This window comes from Ixodes scapularis, unplaced genomic scaffold, assembly GCF_016920785.2.
Source record: "Ixodes scapularis isolate PalLabHiFi unplaced genomic scaffold, ASM1692078v2 PGA_scaffold6__148_contigs__length_123643588, whole genome shotgun sequence".
Taxonomy (NCBI): domain Eukaryota; kingdom Metazoa; phylum Arthropoda; class Arachnida; order Ixodida; family Ixodidae; genus Ixodes; species Ixodes scapularis.
Genome location: NW_024609881.1, coordinates 37,953,908 through 37,978,747, shown reverse-complemented (window position 1 = coordinate 37,978,747; position 24,840 = coordinate 37,953,908). Strand labels below are relative to the sequence as shown.

The 24,840-nt window shown below is 46.4% G+C and overlaps 2 protein-coding genes across 3 annotated transcripts; one reads left to right on the top strand and one right to left on the bottom strand.

Moving 5' to 3' along the window:
- Nucleotides 1–6,587: 6,587 nt before the first annotated feature.
- Nucleotides 6,588–7,568, bottom strand: LOC121838464. Its single transcript, XM_042294740.1, has one exon. It carries the CDS (start codon nt 7,494–7,496, stop codon nt 6,588–6,590), a length of 909 nt encoding a protein of 302 aa, XP_042150674.1. The 5' UTR covers nt 7,497–7,568.
- Nucleotides 7,569–8,599: 1,031 nt separating this feature from the next.
- LOC115326670 (pinin) lies at nt 8,600–20,382 on the top strand. Of its 2 annotated transcripts, XM_040210456.3 has the most exons (9): nt 8,600–8,783; nt 9,653–9,741; nt 10,555–10,849; nt 10,930–11,032; nt 11,108–11,171; nt 11,493–11,770; nt 15,018–15,238; nt 17,152–17,323; nt 18,639–18,690. In XM_040210456.3, exons 1-9 carry the CDS (start codon nt 8,600–8,602, stop codon nt 18,688–18,690), a joined length of 1,458 nt encoding a protein of 485 aa, XP_040066390.3. The 2 variants fall into 2 exon arrangements, 1 of the variants encoding a protein (XP_040066390.3); XR_005798227.1 differs by lacking the exons at nt 8,600–8,783; nt 9,653–9,741; nt 10,555–10,849; ... (2 more) ...; nt 11,493–11,770; nt 15,018–15,238 and adding exons at nt 19,934–19,975; nt 20,336–20,382 and having other exon boundaries at nt 17,303–17,323; nt 18,639–18,678.
- The last annotated feature ends 4,458 nt before the right edge of the window (nt 20,383–24,840 follow it).

The following is a 24,840-nucleotide window of genomic DNA, read 5'->3' as shown; positions in this document are numbered from 1 at the left end:
GGCTACTCCGTCTTGCGGGACATCACGACGAAACGATCGTCGGGATACGGCAAAGGGCCGTCAACACCGTCGAGTCAACCACCAGCAAGCGTTGTTGAGCGGAAGCTGGTTCACTAGGCCTACGTACGACGAAACCAACAGAACACGAAAATCAAAATCAAAGCACAGGCGGTAACTTCGAGCGACTTCTGCCCCGCATAGATTTACATTCAGCGCTTTCACTCGCCACCACGGTCACATACAATTTTTCAACCCTGGAGCCACCGTACCTGAACCATGCCGCGAACACGAACCACGCCAACGTCCCGCTCGCCATTTGTGTTTGCTCACCTTGTCCGGCTTTGGATTGGATGCTGGATCGGCTTTCTAGCAAAGTCTATCAACAGCTGGCTCGATGCTGGATGTAGTATGTTCTAGTCTAAACACGAAGTCGCAAATATATAATCGTGCTACTGTGCTACTCTATAAAAAAAAAAAAAAAAAAAGAACGGGGGCACAAAGAAGTACACGACGCTTCGACGAAGTGCCCTCTGGGAAGTAGTTGGCCACTCAGTTTCGGTTTCGATTGAGCAGCTTCCTTTCATGCTATCACGCCGTGACCGAATGCGCCGCTTGAGTTTTCGATGATCTGACTTTTCACGAACGTACAATACATTCATTCTCGAACGATACAAAACGAAACGAGAAAAGAGTCAAAGTACAGGCTAGCTGGTGGAAGTTTTCGTTTTGTCAACCATTTCGTCGTTTACCCTGAGACCTGTCTGTTTTTTCTGTTACTTCTGCTCTTCAAAAAAAAAAACCCAGTCTCAGGGTAAACGACGAAATGGTTGACAAAACGAAAACTGGGGCAATTTCCTTGCACACAAATTATTGCACACAAAATACTATGGTGTCTTCCTCGTGTCATCATATATCGCCCACTCAAATTTTACGCTGATAGGAGATTAGGTTTTCGCAAACGCTGAGGTCGGCTAGCTACGACGGAGGCTCTAACAAGCGTCTCCTATCTTCGCTAGGCCTTTTTGGATGAGCTTTTACTGACGCCCAAGATTTGTGTCTGAACGGTGTGTCTGAAATTATCTCGGCATACTCAGTCAGGAAGAAAGCAACACACATAAATATTACGGCCATTACCAACCGTCAAATGCGCTTTGAATAATTTCGTTCCTTTGGCACACCGCATAGAGGTTCAAGCCCGTCCGACGCACTTCCGGCGAACGGTGCGACATTCTTCACACAATTGCTCGACTTTTGCTTTCTTAAAACGGTTTGTGTGGGGGAATGTGCCTATATGATTGCAGAAAAAATTTATGTGCATACGCGATGTTGAATATTAGCGGAATGCAAGCGGGTGGGGACTTAGCTTCGTGCAGTGCTGCGGGTCAGTACAGATAAGAGATAAGATGTGTGTTCAAATTGAGCTTTTCAATGGCGCCTCCAAGTTTTACCTCACGTACTCAGGCGTATTAAGAAAAACAGTAGTTGCAAAAAATATTATTTCGTCTATGGACGCATAAAACAAACAAACTTCCTGACCAGCTGTAAAGGTGCGAGCTCGATGTATGCAAACTTATTGGTCGTTACAGCTTGTTGACTCGCACACAAGCAAGATACCCGAGCTACGCAGCGTCGAGATTCCCAGCACTGGCTCGTTCACATATATCTCGAAACGCAAACAGAAAGGCTCGATAGAGTATAAAAATACAACAAGCATGTGTGAAGGCAAGCTATACGTCTCGGGCTTGTGCTATAGATTCGAGGTCTGGCCATTTAGGTTAGTTTAGAGACCAAAAATGATGCTCTCGAGACCAAAAAACGTGAGATCACGGCCGTTAATAGTCCACGCTGCCGATCGAAACCGAAACCATGCCCCTCTCCTCCCTGGCCAACTAGTTCCCAAAGAGCAACGCGCGCCGTGTTGCACGCAGGGGTTTATGGAAGTAGTGACCCTTTCTGGTTGAATATAGGGTGCACGTGATGTTTCGATTACGATCATGCAGAATGATGTAAAAAACGAATGTGCCGCCCAAACTGTGTCTTCCTCGGACAGACCGCTCGGACCCGGAGTAGTTCTCCGCGCAGCCTTTTTCGGGGGAGTACGATCTATAGTCACTCGCAACATTTCAGTTTCGTTATCAACGTTGCCGCGGGGAAATGAAGGAGTTTCGCTGTTTTTTTGTTTCGATTGCTGGGTGGGCTCTCTTGCTGTGCTTGCTTTCGCTCCTCTTGTCATGACCGACTGGCCCGAGCATACTGCGGCGCTGACATCGTCTAATAAAACGCAGTAGCAGCGAAATCAGTGACAGCGACGAGGATACCAGCTTAGCTCCAGCTCGAGTGACGACGAGGCAGCCGTTCTCGGCAAAGTCTTTGCCGACTCATTCGCCTTGCCAGCGAAGAGGCCCAAGATATGGCGTTACGTCGAAGACGTTGTGCACACCTATTCGGATGAAGAGCTAGGTATGTCGTTTGCTAGAAGACAATACGACAAATTCCCCTCAGATGGAACTCGCCTGCGGAGATGACGGTCGCTTTACGGCATGCGCGTTTGGTATTGCTTAACAGCCCCTTTGCAAAACATACAGCGCCACGACGGCAGGACATTTTATCAAAGCATTAAGTTCCGATCAGAACTTCATGCTTTCAGAAAAATAGCAATGGGAACCGAAACTGTTAAAAAGCGAGGGCAGACGCTATGAAAGCGGTGGCAGCGCGAGCAACTGGGTGGATCGCTTACTGAGGCCGACCGCTGAACGACCGCTTGCGCGGAGCGCTCGGCATCTGCCTGGGCAAAGGGCTGGATCGCGCATCCCCGCTTGGTCGCTGCAGCTGCAGCACGAGAGTGAAGCCATCGATCGGCGATTTTGCATGTTGAAAAATCGCGTTTTTGGAGCGTTTCGGAGGCTGGCGGCAACATGCTGAAGACACGTTTTCTACTTGTTCGTAGTCAATCGTCGAAGAAGCTCTTTAAAACCCTGTGTAAGCCCTGACACTTGCCGTTGAGAACATGTGGAAATTTTTACGGAAGCGCAGTGACGCAGTAAAAATGCCCAACTCATCGAAAGCAAGTTTCGCCGCCACGATGCAACGCGCAAGTCACGAGTGACCCGCGCGTTGCATCATTGGACTTTTTCCATAATGCAACGTGCGGGACCCTTGTGACGTCACATGTGACGTCAATTGTGATGTCATTATAGGAAACGTCCCATAATGCAATGCGCGGGTCACGAATGAGACTGCACATTGCATTATACGACGTTTGCCATAACTCAACGCGTAGTTACGCCGACGGCGACGTTGGCGTCGCCGACCCGCGCGTTGCATCATGACACGCTTCCCATAATGCAATGCGCGGGTCACAAATGAGACGGCGCGTTGCATTATGGGACGTTTCCCATAACGCAACGCGCGGTTACGCCGACGGCGATGTTGGCGTCGCCGTCGCCGACCGCGCGTTGCATCATGGGACGCTTCCCATAATGCAACGCGCACACGCCGTCATTATGAGAAAGGCCCCATAATGCAATGCGCGGGTCACGAGTGAGACCCGCGCGTTGCATTATGGGACGTTTCCCATAATGCAACGCGCGGTTACGCTGACGGCGACTGCGATGCCGCTCAAGCCGGAAACGGGCGTCTAAGAGCTGCTTTTTAAAAGTTAATAGATGTAAAACAAATTGAATTTTCATTCCACAGCCATGCTTGATCCCGTCTTTTTTAACAAAACTGAAATAAGCCTTTGTTAACTGGTTTAAGGATGACGCGGCGTTAATACTAGGCCAAGGATAATATTAGGTGTCACTAGCAAATTGAAGACATGTCCAACCTAACGGTCATTTGTAACCATCATATAGTTAATATATCAGCGAAAAAGCCATGTCGGTTACATATCAAAACTTGCACGGCTCGAATGGCCTGTGAAAGCAGCGAAAAAACGATGTCGGTCAGTCACCGAAAACTCCGTGGCTGAACTGGCCGGTGATTACAGAAAGAAAACGATGTCGGCCAGTCAGCGGAGACTCCACGGCTAGACTGGCCGCTGACTACAGCAAGAAAACGATGTCGGCCAGTCACCGGAAACTCTATGGCTAGAGTGGCCAGTGACTACAGCAAGAAAACGATATCGGCCATTCACCGGAAACTCCATGGCTAGGCTGGCCGGTGACTACAGCAAGAAAACGATGTCGGCCAGTCACCGGAGACTCCATGGCTAGACTGGCCAGCGACTACAGCAAGAAAACGATATCGGCCAGTCACCGGAAACTCCACGGCTAGACTGGCCGGTGAGTACAGCAAGAAAACGATATCGGCCGGTATCGGGAACTTTCCGGCTGGCGCTGGCCAGTTTAGACAACGAGTCCCCGATATCGGCCGGGATCGGTTTCTTACCGGCGTCCCTGGCCGGGATCCGCCGTACAGCTCCCGGTACTGGCCGACGTAATCCCAGTATCGGCCGACATGGTGTGCTACCTGGGGTCTGCTAGGAATGGAGCACCAGTCAAAGCTAAGAGCTGGACCTGAATACTGTGTTCGCCTATATCCTGTTGTCTTAGGTGTCTAGCTTTCTGAATTCCCTTGGCAATTTTGAGGAAGTTTGCCACAAGCTAGAGCTAAACTAAAATAACTTCGACGGATGCCCATAGTGATCAGGTAAGCTTATGCAGTCACGTGAACCTTACGATCACGTGAAAGGTTACATGATCACATAAGGTCCTGTCACTTCACGTGACAAATCAACCGTTTATTGGTTTTGCAGTCCCCTGACACAAGTTTATTTTGGCTAGAGTCAAATATTCGATTTGAGCCTGAATAAACTGGTTTAAGAGGAATGCAAAAGGAGTAAGCAGAATTTTGATAACTCGAACCCTAAAACGAAAACTAAGGCGATGTCAACGTAAACAACACTAAAGTTTTTTTTTTCTCAATTTCACTTCCCGATTGTCTGCGAAAATCCCAAACCCTTTTTCTTTTTAGTTAAAGGGGTACTGACAAGGCATTTCTGCTTGCCAAGGTTTTTATTTGTACATGACATATGAGAGCCCAACTATCCAGAACAGACTTTACAGCTCGAAATACGTTTTCTTTCCGCCCGAAAACCACCGATTGAGAACTCGCCGGTTTCAATTGCGCTTACTGTCGTCTCCGTGTTTACGTGCCATTCTCAATGGTTTAGACACACACACCAAATATAATCAGTCGTAAGTAATCGAAGGCACACATGGAATATTAAAAATAGAAAAATATATGATAGCCATTATTTGTGCCCTCTAGAAAGCCGATTGAGAAAAAAAGTTGCACAGGGAACTGGAAGCACCCTGTGCATTCTCTGCACCATTCTCAAAATGGTGTCGTATCGCAGGAGTCGCGGGCTGGACGGCTGAATGAAGTGGACTAAGCAATGGCAGTGGACGATGGGCGTGGGACCTCTGCTTTAGAACTGCCGTTTGCGGTACCAGCGAACCTGTCTAGCTTCGTAAGAGAGATTGTACACAAATCAAAGCAATTAAGATTTATTTCGTACGACACGCTCGACTACCAAGCTGATTCACACGGACGTCACCAACTCGGTGCCCCTTCTGGCTGAAGGCATCCCTTACCCTTACGAACACGGTTTGGTCAAAATCAAATTTGGGGGTGTTACGTGCCAAACCAACGACGGGCATCTGGCACGTCCCAGTGGAGGACTGAGGATCCACCTAGGGATCTTTTGATGTGCAGCCGAAAGCTCGGTTACACGGCGCCTCCTCCGCAAAAAGCCTCCGTCAGATTGCGGGCACCTCGGCCGGGATTCGAACCCGCCACATGGGGATCTGTAGGCCAGCACTCTCGCCTCAGAGCCACCGAGGCGGCTACACGAATTGGTAAGAGCTTGAAAAACGTGCAGAAGTCACGTGACCTCTGACGTGCGCATTTTTCGTCTGCTTTGCACAACCAGAAAAATTAAGGAAAGGAAAAGAAAACGCGGTCGGGTGTAGTTACATGATTTCCGGCAACTCTCTCCTCCTCAAGACTTCTTCCCCTTCCCCAGTCCAGTTTCCAGCAGTTGCGTTTTTTCACTTTATTAAAAATATGTGATATGCTGTAGCAAAATATTGATTGGGTAGTCTTCTGACACCATATTAAATTCAAGAAAAAAAGAAAAATACACATTTGGGGGAGTGTCTGTGTCCCTTTAACATTTTATATAGTTTGGAAATTCGCATTCTGAAATGTTTTTTAACATGAGGTCATTATGTACACAAGACTTACCAATGTAATACCTTTCGGCACAGTTTGAGGAATCCAGCAAGTGTTCTGTCAGTTGCTTCGTGACGCCAAGAAGGACGGAGTGCATATACTCGCATGCCTGGCCAGACACCAGGTCATAGTGCTTGAGGTTCACCAATGGAGAAGGTCCCTTCAATCCATTTACCGTTGAGTCATATGCAACAGCATACTCCATGTCGCGGAGAACGAGCTCGTGTGTTCGTTCTTCACTCTGCTGTGCCTCTGGATACCTCATAGCACCTGGTAAAAAAAAATATTGCAACTTTTTGTAAGGGCAACCAAGCAAGGGGGCAGGTACAGTTAAAGATAAAAAAATATGATTAATAGATAATGTGACAAAAGGAACGAGAACACGTTGAACAGATCTCATATAATTTACCTTCAACGTGTTCCCCAGGAGCCAAGCACCATGGGCAGCCGAAGTAACCGTTGAAGAGAACTTGGTTCTGGACGGCAGCACGTGCCGGAGCATCGACACAAGAGCATACAGCGTAGACTTTTGAAGTCACTGTTCTTGAATTTGACTGCCAAACTATGGGGCTCATGTTTGAGAGATGCTCGACGAACTTGTCCAGGAAAAGTGACATGTTCGGATGTTTTGTGCCGAACCAAATGCCAGCAACTCCACTTGCCAAGAAACGCTCGGAGGCCGGCACTTCATTGATAACAAACTGGAGAGGCCACACAGACGCCTTCGACGACTTGAAAATGGGGCTTCCGTCTGTGTTGAAGGTGATGGTCAAGTCCCCCCACTCCAATGCACCACTGGTTTTGAGTTTCTTGTAGAGGCTTCCATCAGTGAAGTCAGATATCGTCTCTTCAGAATTGTCGTTCAATTTCTCTAAGTTGGTGAAGAGCCCCTCTGACGTCTTGCCGATAATCTGCCGCACATGGTCGTGTAGATCAAGGATGGTGAAGAAGCTGCCCTTGCTTCGAAGCTCCGAGATGGTGGTGCAGTTCTGGCATGTTGCACATATAATTTTTGATGTCCTGTCCTCTGGTGTAGGTAGGTAGCCTTCACAGAACTTGCAGTAGTAAAAATCTGTTGAACGCCCGAGCTTCGACGCCAACAACTTTCTAAACAGATACTTGGTACGAGGAAGTACCTCCATTCCACAGATAACATTAATCAGTGACAGCAAGTTGTCTAAACCACTCCACGTTAGGTTCTCAGACGTAACAAACCTCATTACCATGGCCAACACTTCTGCCTTGCTAATGTTGGACATCGGCAGAATTACGTGCCGCAAGCTTTCAAAGCAGCACGCCACAATCTGTGCTGCATCAGGAAACGAGTCGTCCTGAAGGCCTTCATCGGGATCATCGTTCACGTCGCCACGCTCGATGTCCTGCAGGTTATTTGCGTCCACCTCGTTGAACTGTGAGGCATCTGGATACAAAGTTGTAAAGGGTACGTCTTCACTTACTTCTTCAGTCGCTGCACGAGTCGCACTGTCAGTACTCAAGTCCGTTGTAGCAGCTGGATTGTCACTAACGGGCTCGCTAGATTCACGGGGTAGGCTGCTCCGGTAGAGCAGTGTCGATGACGGAACATTAAAAGGTTCATTTGGTTCCAAGTACACCTTCTTGGATCGTTTATTTTGTGGTTCGTCCAACGGCAACTGTTTGGCAGACATAATAGCGCGACTGAACCCCGAACCACTTCGCACTTCCCAAATGTGATGCCGGTGAAGCAGGTGAAGCTAATGGTTGTTTCGTGTTGGATTTGGATTTCACTTCATCGGGTTGCCGTTGGGTGGTTGATAAAAATAGCAAAAACACAAGTCAAAAGTAGATTATAAATGTCGTGAAGCATATTTCAAGTTATTTTTTTTTTTAGCAAGAGACGTTTAAAGTTGGGGCTTGCTGTAGAATGCATCGTTAAAAATCGCTGACTGCTCGTATATAATGAATTTTTTATCGAAGTGTTGCCGCCAACGCTAACACTGGTTAGGAACAGACGCGTGCGGCGTGTGAGCGACGCACCGCCGCCGCCGCCGCCGCCGCCGCCGCAGTCACGCCGCTTGCGCCGCTAACCGATTCCACAAATATTATCACGCCGGCGCATCGTAACCGCGGCGTACATTATTGCTTGATATTGGTGTTTTCTTTTTTTAACCATTTTCGTGTTTTATTTGTGCAAGTATTTTTTATAACATTGTTTCTCCTCCGCGCCGCACCGCCGCCGGAGAAAAAAAAACAAAAAAACGCCGGCGCGCCGCCACCGGCAGTTTCTGACCGGTGCTGAATACATGTGCGCTTGTTTACCTAAACGCGAGCAACGTGGTTGTTGCGGCCGTCTCCAGCGCTTATTTCTTTTCAACAGCTAATGATGTTTGCCCATGTACGGTACGTTCAGGACAATATTAAGGCTATTGTTCCAGCGACTTTAATTAGACACTTCAACCCAAAGACTGTTGTCGACTACGACAAAGGGCGTCATTACGAAGCCTACTGGAGGACTGCGACGGGGGATCAAGAAGGCTATTACGCAGCCTTTATCCTTCAGTTGGCAGGTAAGACATTTGTCAACAAATGTTCACGTGAACGAGCGAGAGGGTTTGTTACGGCCACTGGTAACGAACGGTCGTGTAGAAGTAACTATGGTCTTTCAGATTCTCAGTTACATGGCCTGTGTTGCGGGAGGCTCTTGCAGGAGGGATCCGTATCACAGGAGCGAATTATGCTTTAGCGAACAGCGGTCATTTGTGCGATCGACGTTTTAGCAAATCACTGGGGCGCGTGTTAACCCATCCCCCCGCGGCGTTCACGCCGCTTCACGGCGACAGTCTGCGGCGCCTCATCACAAAACGTTAAACCACCTAGCCCACGTAAACACGCACCGCTTTTCGGCGGCCGACCATTCGTAAAGTGTCTCGACAAAAAGTCGGCCTTGGCTTAAACGTCGTACGACCAAGTGTGTGCCACCCAAATCGCGGCCGCCGCAGGCCCTACTTGCAATCGTGTATATACCTCTGAAAGGAGCCGAAAAAATTGGCGTCGGCCCATAGCGAGCTCAAATTTATTGAAATACGTATCGCAGTGGTGAAACGATATTTACTAAGTTTCAAAGCAATGAATTAATCCCCCATTCCAGCCTAGCACCACCCACTCCACCACTACCCACTTTACCTGTCCCTCCATCCTTCCCCTTTACCAATTCTTTCAACTCCTTGAAAGAATTGGTGAATCAGGTCGCGACCTCGCACTTATTGGCGTGCGCTGATCCCCTGATTCTTTAAAGGGGATAATTCAGAACTCCTTTAAAGTGCCCGTTAGTATGGATATTCATTAGTCCGGCTATCACACTTGCTGTAGAGGTTTCTTAGAAGGGGCTAACTTTTCATGTGCTTATTGTTTATTTTTTGTTTGTTTTCAAAACCAGAAAATCAGCAGGAACTGATAAAGAGCATCTTAAAGTCAAGGGCAACTGCTCTGCCTGTTATCTTCGAGGGCCCCATCAATGACAGTCAGATAATTCTCTAGTTATATAAGGTGGTTCAAGTCACCAGGCTCGATCTAAAATGGACCGTAAAAATCGACGCCTGCACGTAGCCATCTAAGCTTTATGTCAAAGGTGTCTCTCACAGGTCAGTTTTTTTTTTGTTAAATTACAAAGCGTAGTTCTCTTTTAGTAAAAAGTAGGGCCAAGAAACTTGCCGGGGTCTACGGCGGGCGGCAACCCAGACTAAATCCAGTAGCGGGGTGTGTTTGGCGCTCGTATTGATAGATATTGATAGATGGCATCGAGAGCAGCGTCGGAAGGTGCAGCCGACCAGCGAGAGAAAGCAGACGACACGCAGACGAAATCCGTTGGCAGCAAAAGCACCGCCGTTATGCAGACGCGTTTTTTTACTTTAAGTTTGTTTTTATTGTTCGCATTTATTTTTTAACCGAAGGTACATTTCGAAAATATTATATTCATTTTAATAAACCACGGTGGTCGCGAGCCGTCCACCGTGGTAAAAATCGACGCCTGCACGTCGCGATAAGAAGGCAGCGCCATCTATCAATACGAACGCCAAACACACACTGCTACCGGACCACTGTCGTCTGCATTGCTGCCCGCCGTAGACCCTGGCAACTTTCTTGGCCTTATTTTTTACAGAAAGAGAGCTACGCTTTGTAATTTTACAAGAAAAAACCAACCTGTGAATTACACCTTTGGCGAAAAGTTTAGATGGCTACGTGCAGGCGTCGATTTTTACGGTCCATTTTAGATCGAGCCTGGTGACTTGAACCACCCTATGTGTGTCATGGTACAGTTGTAACAGATTGGTTTTACAGGCAACCAGTACAAGATCAAGACGAGAGCAGATGTCTGCCCAGAGGGCTTCACGCAAAAAGGAGATGACCGACATTCTGAGCAGGAAAAAAAGGGCGGCACCGAGTGTCGACAGCAGTGAGGATGATGACGAAGGGGTTGTCCCTGAGAAGCTGCTAAGAGTTGAAAGGGAGGCTAACGGTGATCTGGAGAGAGAATTGAAACGTGTGAAGACGGAGCTAGCAGCTACAAAGAAGGAGCTGGAGGAGGAGCGGCAGTTAAGGAAAGCTTTGTCCTGGACCCTCCTCTCTAAGTTTGGTATGTGCACTTTGGGATGAATTGGCTTGTTTATAGTTGTTTTAAAAAACTACAGATTTCTTAAGTCTTAATATTTATAGATGTTCATCCAGGAGCTAATGTCCAAGTCAAGGGACCACGAGCTCAAGCAGAGGCAGCTCCTGCACCACTAAGCGTTTCAAGTGCAAGGACCAGCGTGCTGGGGTAATTTGTTTAACTTTCCTTATGAAATATTTTAATGTTCGGAGTAACTCCAGTATGCCTTTATTTTTATGATAGCCGACCCAGTGACCAGGTTCCCAGGAATCGACCACCAATCAGCGATGTCTCCGCTCGGGCCTTGGTGAGAAATTGCTGTTTATGAAAAAGCAGGTTCATCTCTGATACATCTTGAACAGAATATTGATGATTTATTGTGTAAAGATGTGTTTGCCGGAGAACACCTTACTTGACCCTATGCTCTATTTGACATATTCTTTTCGGTACTGATGAAGGTGTGGGTGGGAACGAGTCGAACAGCAAAATGCTTTGCATACATGACTACTGGCATGTAGAAAGTGCTTTTGAAAACCATGTCCTTGTGCCTGTGGTTTTGCCAGTACTGGAAACAACTTCAAGTGGAATATAGTTTGAAGTGGTTTTATTGTGTACTTTGTTATGGCAGGTGCCGTGCATGGAGGGAGAGGAGCCCTTTCCTGAGCACCTGCATGAGCACCTGCATGAGCCCCTGCCTGAGCCCCTGCCTGAGCCCCTGCCTGAGCCCCTGCCTGAGCCCCTGGCTGAGCACCTTCCTGAGCTCCTTCCTGAGCGTCTTCCTGAGCCCTGTCCGGAGCCCCGCCCGGAGCCCCATCTGGAGCCCCCTCCTGAGCCCCGTCCTGAGGACCTCGGCGAGGATTTTGCAAACAGGTCATCAACTCCACTATTCCAGGAACACGAAGGACAGGTTGGTATCAAAGTCAGTTTTAAGCACTCTTCGCTAAATTGAAGGGATACAGCATTTGCACATTACTAACATGCTTTTTTCACCCCAAATTATATACTCAAAATTATGTGTGCGTTCGAATCAAAATTGAAAACAAAAACTAAAAGAACAAAGCACAGAATCATGGTGTAAGGTGGCCAGCCCCATCACCATAGACATGACGTTTTTGTGGTCGCCTCTGTAATAGCGAGTTTGTTTGACACATCGACATAAGTTTTACCCTGAGACCTGGTTCACTTGACGAGTGTACCACAATGCTTTTGCTATCTCTGCTGTGGTACGTGTGCCAACTATGAACCAAAACAAACTTGCTGTTCGGCTACGTAGCAGGCAGAAATGCAACAGTGGAGTGCCAGTTGTTTCTATTTGCGACGAAAAATGTGGTGAACAACCATTCTATTAGAGATTTTTTGACATCATTTTTGGCAGCACTTACGAAACGCGCACAGACGCCGATTTTGGAAATATGAATATTCTGCTTTGCGGCCTTATACCCAAAACAAGTTATTGAGCAATCCTGCTAACGACGCTCTGCATGGCTGATCTAAGCACTGTGCTTCTCACCTTATGATAGACCGCAATGTAGGTAAATACAGTGTAGACTGCATATAACGTATGTCGCGAAAATCAGCACTATAAGCGGTACCGCACTACTATAACCAAAACATAAATTTTTCAGGCCAAAAATGCAAGCCATCAGACAACCTACCTTTGTAAAAGAATTTATTTTATGTTAGATGAAGAGGAAAGTCGTTATTTCACCAGACTAGTACACTTCTCTCGCTTCTCTCTCAAGTGTGTCACACATTTTGAAAGAAATAAGCGACTTTTGTCTGACGCAGCCTTTTAACGGCGTCGCGGGTTGCGGACGGACGTTGCGAGTGTTCAGGATTGCTAACCCTAATCACTTTTCTCCGGTGATGAAAACGCGTGAAAATTCGCATCATTTTTACGGTACGCGCCAGTAATACCTTCATTTTGAGCACAGGCATGAAATGCTCCAAATAAGAAATCCGGGCGATGTTCGAAAACACAAATGCTTAGAAATCACCACTGTAGTCGAAGTAAACAACACGGCAACATGAGCGTTTCTGCCGTCTTGAGAGTGCTGCCACGACATCGCCGCACGAGTCGGTGGATCTTCCCTTCTAGTACGTGCTAGGTTATCATAGCGACACACAACGAAAATTCACAGTCAAGGATAGCGCTTTTACGCGGAACAATGAGCTTCCACCACGCTATGCTAGCCACCATAACCACGCCGTCTACGTCGACAATTACAACTGCCGCCATGTTTGCGGATAGAAGCAGCCGGCCCGCGACCGGCATGCAACGCGTGCGAACACTTCTCCTCGACCTGCAATTGGTCTGTCGTTGCGGTTGTTCTCCAACGCAGCGGAGGGGCGCACGCACGTGAACGACACATGCGTGCGTCCCTCCGTTGCTATGGCGACTGAATCCTCTCACTTTGCTTCTCCCCGCTTCTTCGAGCAACCTCCTTGCCCCGCGTCTTGCCCCGCGAGTGCCACTTGCGGCTAGCGCCGTTATCTAGTGTCGCACAGGGAAGCGTGCTCGCTGCGTTGGTCGGTCGGCGGGCTGTTCCAGAAACCGCACTATAACCGGTATTTCCCTTCGCGTGCCTGCATCTTAAGCGGTATGCAATTACATGGAGTTCTATGGGAGGTGAACCGGTGGTTTAAAAAAGCCGCGTTATACCCGGTCCTGCACTATAAGCGGTTACGTTGTAAGTGGTCTATACTGTAGTATGAGCTCCTAGCTCAAGAATGCAGCTAAATTGCACAAGCTGCCATCATGCTTTTATCCTTAGCTACGGCCTAATGTAAGGTGAAACAGATTCTGTCGTCATAGCAATGATGCTGTTCATATAATTGACGCAATTCAGTTAGCTTCTTAAGCTATTGATCTCTTGAAGGAGCTCTTCAACTTCGCTGGTGGAGAAAGTAGACCCAAGTAGCGCTGCTAGGGGTGCTAGATTACCCGACATTATCACCTCAACCTGTGCTGTTCATCACTATCGACTTTAGTGTGCAATGCATGCTGGGATGGCGTTCTGGTGCAAGCAGCTGCAGTACTCCGCATGTGCTGGCCCTAAAATGTACTCGGCAAGTGCAGCCACTCGGGGAGTGCCGGCTGAAACGAAACTTGTTGAATGGAGTCGAACAAACTCGCTACAATATCCGCTTCACCAGCACGTCAAACTTGCTCTTTTCGGATTCTTGTTTTAAACCTTAAGCTGCAGTTTTATTATGTAAAAGAAAGAATTTTATTGGAGGTTTCTTTAAACAATGATTGCATTGGCAAATGTGCAAAAAAAAAATTGCAATGTGTGTATGTTCATACATTTTAGAACTTAGTCTGCCTCAATGGGCGACTTGTTTCCCACTGTAGAGGAGAAATTTAGCCAGTGCAGTACAACGACTAGCCTGGGGTCTTCAACGCGTACCACATAGTAGTGATACACGACCACACGCCGGTACAATGCTCATCCAGATCGAAACGGGCAGGGGTGCAACTGTACTTAGAATCCCTGGGTTCTGCAGCGCTAGTTTTCGCTCCACGTGGTCTGAGCTGGTGTGCACTGGCCCACTCGGCCACCGATCCCCTCGGAAAATGTGCAACATCGCAAAGTTTGAGTTTCATGAAACCTTGTATGAACAATGTGTTGTTTAATCCTAAATCTGCGAAGTAGAATCTGGTATTTTCCTCATTATACCGTTGCATTAAAATTTGGGACGTGGCAGGATCATACATATATGGTAAACAAAACCCCTTGCAGTTCTCAATTATGTTTAATGGCTAGCGATATACTCAGGTGTCGGAGGAAAATATTTTATCTACAGTCGAATCTCATTAATTTAAACTTAAGGGGGGCCGAAAATTTGTTTGAATAAAGCAATGTTTGTATTACCAGGAGTTACCTCCCATAGAGATGCATAGGATGGGACCTGCATGTTAGTTTGAATTAAGATAGTTTGAATTAATGAGATTCGACTGTAGTAGTATTAAAAAAAGGTAGCCCTTTTCATTCTTTCACATATCATTAGCTTGTGAACACCTTATGATGAGGTGATCATCTCTTCGCACCTTTATTTAAAGGACTGTCGTGGCTTGAATTGACTTGTTGTCTGCTTCTTAAAAGTTACGATGCATATCTTGTAGGCTATGTTCAACAATGTTCTGTTTCCTGGTTCATGTGGGGTGCAACATTCTCATACCATGTAGCAAGTTGAAGTTCGTGTTCAAAGCTACGTGCGATTCGAAGTGTGCCAAAGATGCATCGAGGACGATGTGGACGACGCCTCAACTACTTGAACGAAGTGTGAGCGGCAGGCCCTGCAACAGGTTCAAAAAACTGGGTGCTCAGGGGAAGATTCCGATGACGCCGGAAAAGAAGATTGCTGTTCGCAGTAAGATAATTACTTTCTAAGATGCTTGCAGTGACTGTCAGCATAGAAATGATGTGCTCTCTAGTGGTTGTGTGCTTTCTACTGGTTCTGTCGTAAAAAAAGCGTGGGGAAATTGGGAAAATTTACATTGCTCCTCAGGTGCATTGCTGATTTCTCCAATCATGTGCTGAATTAAGAGGCTTACGTTTGCAGTGAGGTCTATAAACTGTGTAATACATAGAAATATCTGCACTTATCAGTTACCTTTTATTGCATGATAATGCCACATTATCATGAAAACCGTTTTAGCTAAACATAAAGCTTGCTTTCTTGAAAAGAAGAGTTTAGCAGCGCTCTATGCTTTTAGAGTTTAAAAGACTTGCAATTACACTAGATGTTCGTTAATCTATACTTGACAAAACCACAGATTTTTGTTTGAATTATCACAACTTCATTTTTGTGTTTTATACGAACCGCAAGGATACTTTGTCAGCTTTTTTTCGCAGGATCAGTTCACTTTTTGGCAGATTGGAGCTCCGTGCACGCTTAAAGGGATACTGAACTGAAATTTTGAGCTCGCAAAACAGGGCTGGAGCGATAGGCGGGATGCTGCAGAATCCAAAAACACCATTCATACAGTGTTTAACGGATGGCCATATTTTTTTTCAAAGAAATGCGCGACTGAACACGGCCGGCGAGGCATGGGGCATTACGATTCTATTCTCATTCCCTGTCCTCCTCGCTTCGTCCCGTCGAGCTGGTGAACTGAAGCGAGGCCGCTTCCCCTCATTCTGAACCGTTTGAATATAACCGTGATGCCACATTCCTCACTTGATTGCTCCCTTCTTTTTCAAAAAATACGGCCATCCATTTGAGATATCGATCTCTGAGTGATGTTTTGGAATTCGTAGTGTCCCGTTCAATGCTTCTGCAGCTTTATTTTGCGAAATCCAAGTTTCGGTTTTCAAGCTGTGGGTGTGCCGTTACCCTAAGGCTTTTTTGATCCAGTACGAATCGGCTTGCGTTGCTCAAAAGCTTGTCCTTCACTTTGAAAATGGTAGTCAGGATACTCCTAGTAATCCCATGTTTCAGTGCCACTTCTTCACTTCCGAATCAACTTCTCTCCCATCGCAACCAATTTCTCCTTTACGGAGAGAGTTTGGTATTTACCTCGCAGCGACATGATGAAAACTTTGCCACAGCCAATGAGGGAATGTGTGGTGCGTTACACTACGGTGCACGCATGTAGCCAGGATTATGTTTGGGGGAGGGGAGGGAGGGAGGGAGGGAGGGAGGGAGGGAGGGAGGGGAGGGGAGGGGAGAGGAGGCTCCAGCAAAATGGAAGATTTCCGAGGGGGCCCGGGACCCATGGGCCCTCCCCTGGCTACGTGCCTGCTACGGTGGCTGCAAAGTAGCAAATACTGCAAAGGCGGGTCACATGCTTCGGAGTCGGCCTTCGGCAGCACGCTGGGAAAAGCAGATGTGGCCAAGTGTCACTTTCGTACCCGAGGACGTTGTTTTTTTTTCTTTTCCTCGCGTCAACACACGATTGTGCATTGCCGTGTTCTGTCGCCAGAGTAGTCCAAGTGGTTTTGACCACTTAAATAAGTGCAGGATGGTGATATGCTTTATTTTCGACTATTTTTAGGTGAAATAAGAATGCAAATGCTCAGCTAGTGGCGGCAAAGGCAGCCCATATTTGTCGGTGCAAACAAGCAGAAGTATGAATTAACTCAATGGTCTAGTTTGAAGTAAGCTGAAAACATAAGGGAAAAACTAAAAATTTGATTTTTGTTTGAATTAATTGAAAGTATGAAATGTCCGAGATTTAATTATCGGTAGTCTTCTGTATGCCGATTCCAGAGTCAATTAAACTAAGAAAAAAACGAGTAGATTTCGACTGGGTTCTAATTTCTGTTTTTGTTTGTTTTCAGACATGTTGGAGAAGTACATACGCGACCATCCAACACAGCAAGAGACCAAAATAATGCTGGACAAAGAATTGAAGCCAGAAGAGAAAGCAGTCGCTACTGCTAAAATTCGGGCCGACCGGCTGAAGAATACAAACAAGTATATCTCTGAGCGGGTCAATGACCTAACGAAGAAGTAAGTCGTTTATATCTTTGTGTCAGTATTCCATGCGGAGAGCAAGTCGTGTGCTTTTTGCTCAGGAGTAGCGGTGATGTCAGAATGATCTGGAGCTCTTATTGACTGATAAAAAAGATAGTGGGTAGACCTCAATGCTAGATGCCTTGAGGTCTACCCACTACTTTTTTCAATGAGCCAATAAGAGCTTGGCTTTCTGATATCATCGCAACCCCTGCCCAAGAAGCAGACGACTTGCCCTGTGCATATATCTTAAACTTGCTAAAATGAGTGGTGAGCTGCATGTTAGAATAATCCTTTCGGTACAACTAACAAGGTCAGGTGCATTACTCTTAAAGTGTGTATCTACAATTTGGAGCTGGTAAACATTAAGTATGTTTCTTCTTTATTATTTGACTTCTGAAGATATTGGCACTTAGCAAAGAGTCGGCTACTCCAGTAATACATTTTTGCAGACACCTTATTTCTTTCATGAGTCACAACCACCTCGAAACAGCCCTCGATACAAAGCAGGGTTGTGTCGACTTTTGTCCAAACGGCATGCATCTATTCATAGCTTTCTCTACTGGACGCATGTGCAGTGTATGTTATTAAGCTCCTTGACAATTACAGATGCTTGATTAATGAACCGGGTGTTAGGTTTGATTCAAGCAAAATATTTATGCACACTCAGCCTAAAACGATATAACGCGGGAAGTCGAATCTTGTCCACAATACATGTGGTCAAAGCTCAGATTTTCAGCTGGTCTTGTGAATGTTTGGTTGGGCCGTGGTGAGTAATGCATACGGAACATCATAAGTTGTCAGCAAGAAAACAAATGTAAGCAAAATATTGGCTGGTTGTTTGTCCAAGTGGTTTTGTTGAATCCGGCGAGCAGCATTGACGGAAGCGAAGCAGTTGGTGTTAGAAGGTACTAATGTCTGGGAAATAACCCATGCACTACTCTCATAACTACACTATTATAGTGAACTCACAAATTTGCCATCAAATGAAGAGGACGCTGCCAAAGGTTTGCAATGTGCAAGCATTCGAAATAGAAGTGCAATTTAGACAGCCCAATCTGCTTACCACTTCCTTCGTTTACGGGGGCAAATACGCAAATGAAAAATGTATGATTGGTTAACTAGTAACATGGACTTTACTGCATATACCACATAAACTAATGTAATCAAAACTTTTTTTATTTTACGATTGCAAACGGGGCTGCCGATGCATAGGGTTATCTTAGGACTCTACATTCCTCGTGGATCAGGCAGCAGTTTGTTTAATGCAAAATTACAATTAACTCATTTTCAATGTGTGTTCTCTTTCCAGACACAGAATCAAGCGAGCCCTTCTTGCAGAACAGAGTGAGGTAGGAGCCTAATATGCTTTATTTCTTTTGTGGAAGCAATTCAAGGCTGCAGGTAGCATGGTGGTTTGGTATTAAAGGACACATGCAAAGGAAAAAAAAAACATTTTTTTTAAACAGCTTAGATGGAAAAAGGATATCATAAAACAATTTTACAACCAAGAAAAAAAATTTTTAGGACTATATTTACGGCGCCATACGAATTTGTACTTGGCGCCGGCTGGCGCCGCAGGAAAGTGGCCCTTGACGGGCCCATATTTGCCACGTGGTGCTTGCGCTCTTTCGGAAGCTTCCTATGGCTTCTAAAAGTAACTTATTCATCTTTGTTTGACGTATAACAAAAAACTAAGATAGATAGGTAACTTTTATAGCCCAAAGGAAACTCCTGAAAACGCGCAAGCAGACGTGGTAGACCTGTGCGCCGGTCAGATGACGGCAGCGGCACCCCGAAGCAGACAAACTTGTGTGGCGGCGGCGACGGCGGCGTAAAGAAACTCGTTGAAGCGGCGTTCGCACAACGCTGAGCGTGCGGCGGCGACGCAGCGCGGCGGCGCGCGGGCCTACCACGTGACCAGCGGTGGCTCCCGCGAGCGCCAATTACAAATTCGTATAGCGCCAAAAATATAGCTCTAAAATTTTTTTTTCTTCGTTGTAAAATCGTTTTATGACATCCTTTTTCATCTAAGCTGTCTAAAAAAAATGTTTTTTTCCTTTGCATGTGTCCTTTAAGATCTGCTGAAAAAAAATTAGGTTTTGTCACTTATATTTCGGTGTCTCAGTTACAAACACAGCAGTATTGATCAGGAGTTCTGAAACAAAGTTCCATCGAACACGATTTTGGCGATTGCTCTTCAGGGTTTCGCGAACATTTTAATTGAAAATTCACTGATTACATGTGTCAAGCTTCACTTTAATCTTAGGGGGTGAACGCTGCCCGTTTTTCTCTACTTATTTTTGTGACCGCCATTGCTTGGAAAAAAAAGTTGTCTGTTTTTTGGGTTCAAGGACTCATCCTATGTAGTATTTAACGAAAGCTAAAAATTTGTTGCATCGTCACTTTAGCTGTGAAATAAAACTTGAACATCAATTTTGTGTATAACTGCTTGCACACTGGAAACGAAAAGCTTGTGGCATTGCGAAAAGCAGGGGGGGGGGGGGGGGTACCTCCACTATTTGGTGGGTTGCAGGGTACCAGAGTTTGGGAAGCATTGCTCTAGGGGATTCATTCTTGCCCTCAGTGTGTTTGTATATTTTGCAGTTGCCTGGCAGTGATTGTGCCTGAAAACACAGAAAAGAAGAGGTAGGTTTTTCTTGGAGAGCTTACTGCCTTCTCAGAACTCTTTCTTGTAGCTATGTAACCTTGCAATAATGTTGATGCTCACAGTTCACTGGCAACAGCACGCCAAAGGTGTTGAAACTATTTTTGCTTCCTAGCCTCTCTTCATAGACTCGGAAGTGGCACCAGTGTTTAGGCAGGATCAGAGTAAGGCAGTTTTTCTGCCTTGTTTTTGGAGCTGTTGATGCCAACATTGGTTCCCATTCAAAAAATAATATTCTGATCTAATGTAATAGTAATCTGACAGGCACATTTTAGATGCATGGGATAATTTGCTACCAGCTCTGATGCAGCAAGTGTCCAAAGTTGACTATACTTTTTCAGGTGTCAAGTGAAAGAGGACAATAAAACGAGGTTTTGTTTATAAATTACGCTTTTGTTGTTTGTTGCATTTTTTGCAAGGCAATTGTAAGCCAAGCACAACTGCTACACCTTGCCACAGATCGGACGCAGAGGCAATTCATCTACACATATGGACGTCTCGCACTGATACAGATCCCGAATGTTGAGTGGGTGCTGTATATGGGCCACAAATGGTAAAACGATCTCGGATTTTTACGGATTTTGTATAGGTATATCGGTCCCACACATTTATACAGGACCCATATAAATGTATATGGGTCCCATATATTTATACAGAACCTGTATAAATGTATGGGTCCCATACATTTATACGAGTCCTGTATAAATGTATGGGTCCTGTACATTTATACGGGTCCTGTATGAATGTATGGGTCCTGTATACATCTATGGGACCCATATCCAATAGGCCGGTAAAAATATTTATACGGGACCCATTAGAAATTTTATACAGGATTTTCCAATAGGGACGTTTGCTCAAACCGGTGAACATGTTGCACAAGCGGGTGACCGGTGACCGTCAAACTGTACCGGTTTAATCAAACGGCTCTCGGGAGCCCATTTGATATTGAACGTACAGATCGGCGGCCTGGGCACGCCTAGCTGTTTGAGCCGTGCCAGCCAATGTTTCTGGAAGGCTGGGAGCACCGGTTCATTAATTGCAGATCGACCGCGTAATGCAAGCAATTGTATTTATATTTTAAGTGCGCTGATGTGCGCTTATAGACCCCTTTCAAAATTCCCGTGCCGATTATTAGAGGGTCGGAACCCCTGCACAATGGCGGAACAACACACATCCTGACACGTGCAAGTCATCCCATAAGATAGCGAACGTCAGAGCGCAGTCAATGCTAGGAGTCGACGAGCCAATCAAACAACGTCGAAAGTGCAAAGTCACTGCACTCATCGCCTTTTTTTGTGGGTCTCTTTTTTCTTCTGCTTCAACTAAACGCATAAAGTAGGCCGAGACTTTGCGGCTTTAGTCCGCCATTGTGCAGGGATTCCACAGCTGCCAACAGAGGGCAGTATTTCGAAAGGGGTCTATACTGCGACTAAAACTAAAACATTTTCTTTTCTTTTTTTTTACGTAAACGCGCGACGTTGGTGAGCTGATATTTTTGACAGAACTTTCAAACTTTGTCCGTCTTTTTTGCCTGAATTTTCTTATTCAGCTCGAATCCCTCTCGCAGAAGACGGGCCCGCATGAAAGAATGTACTTCTAGGCTCCGCTCCACTACATTTCAAGACGCGGCGAAGGTAGCGGGAACACGTGCCTGCAAGAACATCGAGCATCGCGAGAGCAGGCCCGCCGTTGCAGCAGTCGAATTACGAGCTTGTGCTGGGTGCTTTTTTGGCTCGGCCGCAAGCAGAGCTCATGGCCGACGCCATTTCCAGCGTGCGTGCTGAAATGCGCGCGTTTCGCCTGCTTTCCAAGGCTGCAAACGCGACGTACAGTGGCAACTCCAAGAGAGAAGAATGGCGCGTGTACAGCGTTCCGTGCACCCTCTCCCCTAGCATTGACTGCATTGCCACAAAAAGCCAACGGCAAGTTTTTCTTTTTTTTTTTTTTTTTTTTTCCTTATACACCGACACGCGGGCTTGACGTCACGGAGCTGCGGCGGCGTTGCAATCGCGCCGGAGCCGGGGGGTGTGGGCAAAAGCGCGCACGTTTCGCATGGGCGTCATAACATTTCAGCATGCCGCGAAGCTGTGTTGCCGTTAATTGCACCGGCATGTACAAGAAAAGCAGCGGAGTGAGTTTCTACAAGTTCCCGGCAGACTCTGAAACGCATAGAAGGTGGATAATATCCGTGGATCGAAAAGAATGGTCGCCTCGCGTGAACGACCGTTTGTGCGGCAAACACTTTCTTGGAGGCAAGTGCGGCTTCCATTTCAATCTCGGCACCAAGGCTTGCTTATGTGCAGGGAAACCGTTGTCTGATCGAGACCACCCGGACTTTGTTTCCACGGTGTTCGCGCACAACGCACCCGGGCACCCCCCAAGCGCTCGTCGGAGGCTCGCTACGCCCGTGCTCCCGAGCAGAAGGGGATCGACGACAGAACGGCAGTGTTGTAGGCGTTACAAAAAAAAAAAAAAATAATAAGTAACGAAATACGTTACTCGTTACTTGCAAATAAAAGGTATGCGTTACTGAGCTACGTTATCTAAAAATAAAAGGACGCGTTGCCGCTACCGATAAAAAGTAAGGCACGTTACTTCTGCGTTACTTTTTTAAATTATGATGTAACACATTTTACGGTTTTGGCGATACAGGTCATATATTAAGAAACATTATGTTCATGCAGAAACTGAATATAATTACTTTAGCTCTTTTCACGGTTTCACCTAAATACTTACGAGAAAAAACGCAAAGAAAAACATGGCTTGACGCCTAAAACACGGAAACAATTGAAGTGTAATTTCTTTAAGACTTTGGAAGTAGTAACGACTAACGTAACTACGTTACTTGAAATAGTAACATAAGTACGTTACCCGTTACTGTGCCGAAAACGTAACGAGTAGGTTACTACGTTACTGAAAAAAGTAACGCGTTCCTGGTAACGCCGTTACTTGTAACCTGTTACCGTCAAGACTGCAGAACGGACAAACCTTTATTGGTTGTAATGCCTTGTGGTCATGAGGGTATGAAAAATATCATACATTGACTTGAAGACGCTCTGTGTATTTAATCAATTAATGAATACGCACACTTCCGCAGACCCACAGTCTGCTGATCCCGCTGGCAGTGCGGAAACCGACTCGATGTAATCGTAGACCTCGAGAGACTTGTACGCCTGCACCGTGTCGGCCGTGAACTGGCTTGGCGAAAAAACAAAATAAACGACGACCTGAGCCATTGACTTCCGTGGCAGCAACTTTACGTCGGAAGTCCAGCAGGCCTTGTTTACGGCGTACGGATCCTCGTAGGCAACGCCGTCCACGCACAGTTTGTTTCGATACCGCTACCGTTCAGGCTCGGGCAACGAGCTCAAATAGTCGGGCATAGCATACGACATACGTTATGAGGAAATACGACGCACAAATAAAGATACAAGCGTCCCTACAACGTCACCAACGAGAGCACGCCTTAGATCGCCATGGCGAAAACACGGACAGCCGGGCTGCTTTTGCCCACATAGCTACCGCGCATGCGCGGCCTTCCGGCCGTGTTGGTAAACAGAGCCGCTCCGCGTGTCGGTCTATAGAATGCATCAGGAGAGGGTTGCGAGGGAGGGGGGTTGGGTGTCCCGGTGTCTTGCTCCTTGACCTCGCCGTTGCCCCCTTCCTCTTCTCTGGTCGGCTCTGTCACGTGACCAGAGAGAGGGACGGTGATAAGCATAGCCAGATCCGGCTGTGCGCGCGTTGACAGTCTCTTGTTTTTGTGTCTGTTTGTTTTCCGTTGCAACTTCGTTTGTCCTACCTGCTTCGATCTGCCGCCTTTCCCTGCGGTCTTATAAGAATGTTTCTCGACAACGTATGGGATGTGCACCAAATGATCGAAACGTCCTACCCGTATATCGGCAACAAGCGATTCTCCAAAGAAGTCAGGAATTCTTTGCCGAACCCAGCGGTTTGGCTGGGTTCGGCAAATGACAGCTTGTGCGCCGCATCGTGTTGAAACCTCAACGAGCTTTCCTTCTCGTTTTTTTGTTCGTGTGGTAGTCCTGCTTTGACCGTGACGGCAAATATTACGGATTACATCTTTCAAGTCCGCTATTATTATGGTAAGTGCACTGCAAAATACGTGTTGGCAACAATTGACCGCTCTTCTACGCGTACCCTTCCAGGTTATCCGTAGAATTATGCAGCACCTATTCACGCGGCAGCCGGGAAAATAATTTCCCCGAAAGTCTAGCTGTATACTCTAGATTTACCTCGGTTCTTGTTTGCTTTGCAATCTTCTCAAATGTATAAAAGCTTAAAGTGCCTCGCGCATTTCACAGATCGCTTGCACGTTTGTACTTGTCGTCAGAAGAGGTAATAAGTTTCGAGGAGAATTGAAAACAATCCTTTGAGTCTGTTTTCGTGTCCATTTGCAAGCACCTACGCGAGCGCATTTGTTCTACGTGTTTTCTCCATATCATAAATACGTTTATGAGTTTTGGGACGTCTGAAATAAGTTTAAAATAACCAACGTCCCAGACGATACCCATTTAGGGCTAGCGAATCCGAATGGCACGTTCAAACGTGTGGTCACGTGCCAGGTCGAACGGGCACCCGTATCAAACGGGCATCCGTATCAAATGGGTGCCGTTTCGAACGGGTACCGTTTCAAACGGGTACCCTTATAACATAATCACGTTTGATTCAAACGGATCGCCAGGTTTGATTCAAACGGGTAGACCAGTATGAATTTCAAATGTTTTTTTTTTTTAGTAGGGTTGTCGGCATTGTCTAGTTATTCTGTTAGTTTACAGGTTGTAAATCTAATGAAGCCCATTTAGAGGCCTTGGTCTGTAGAGTGTCA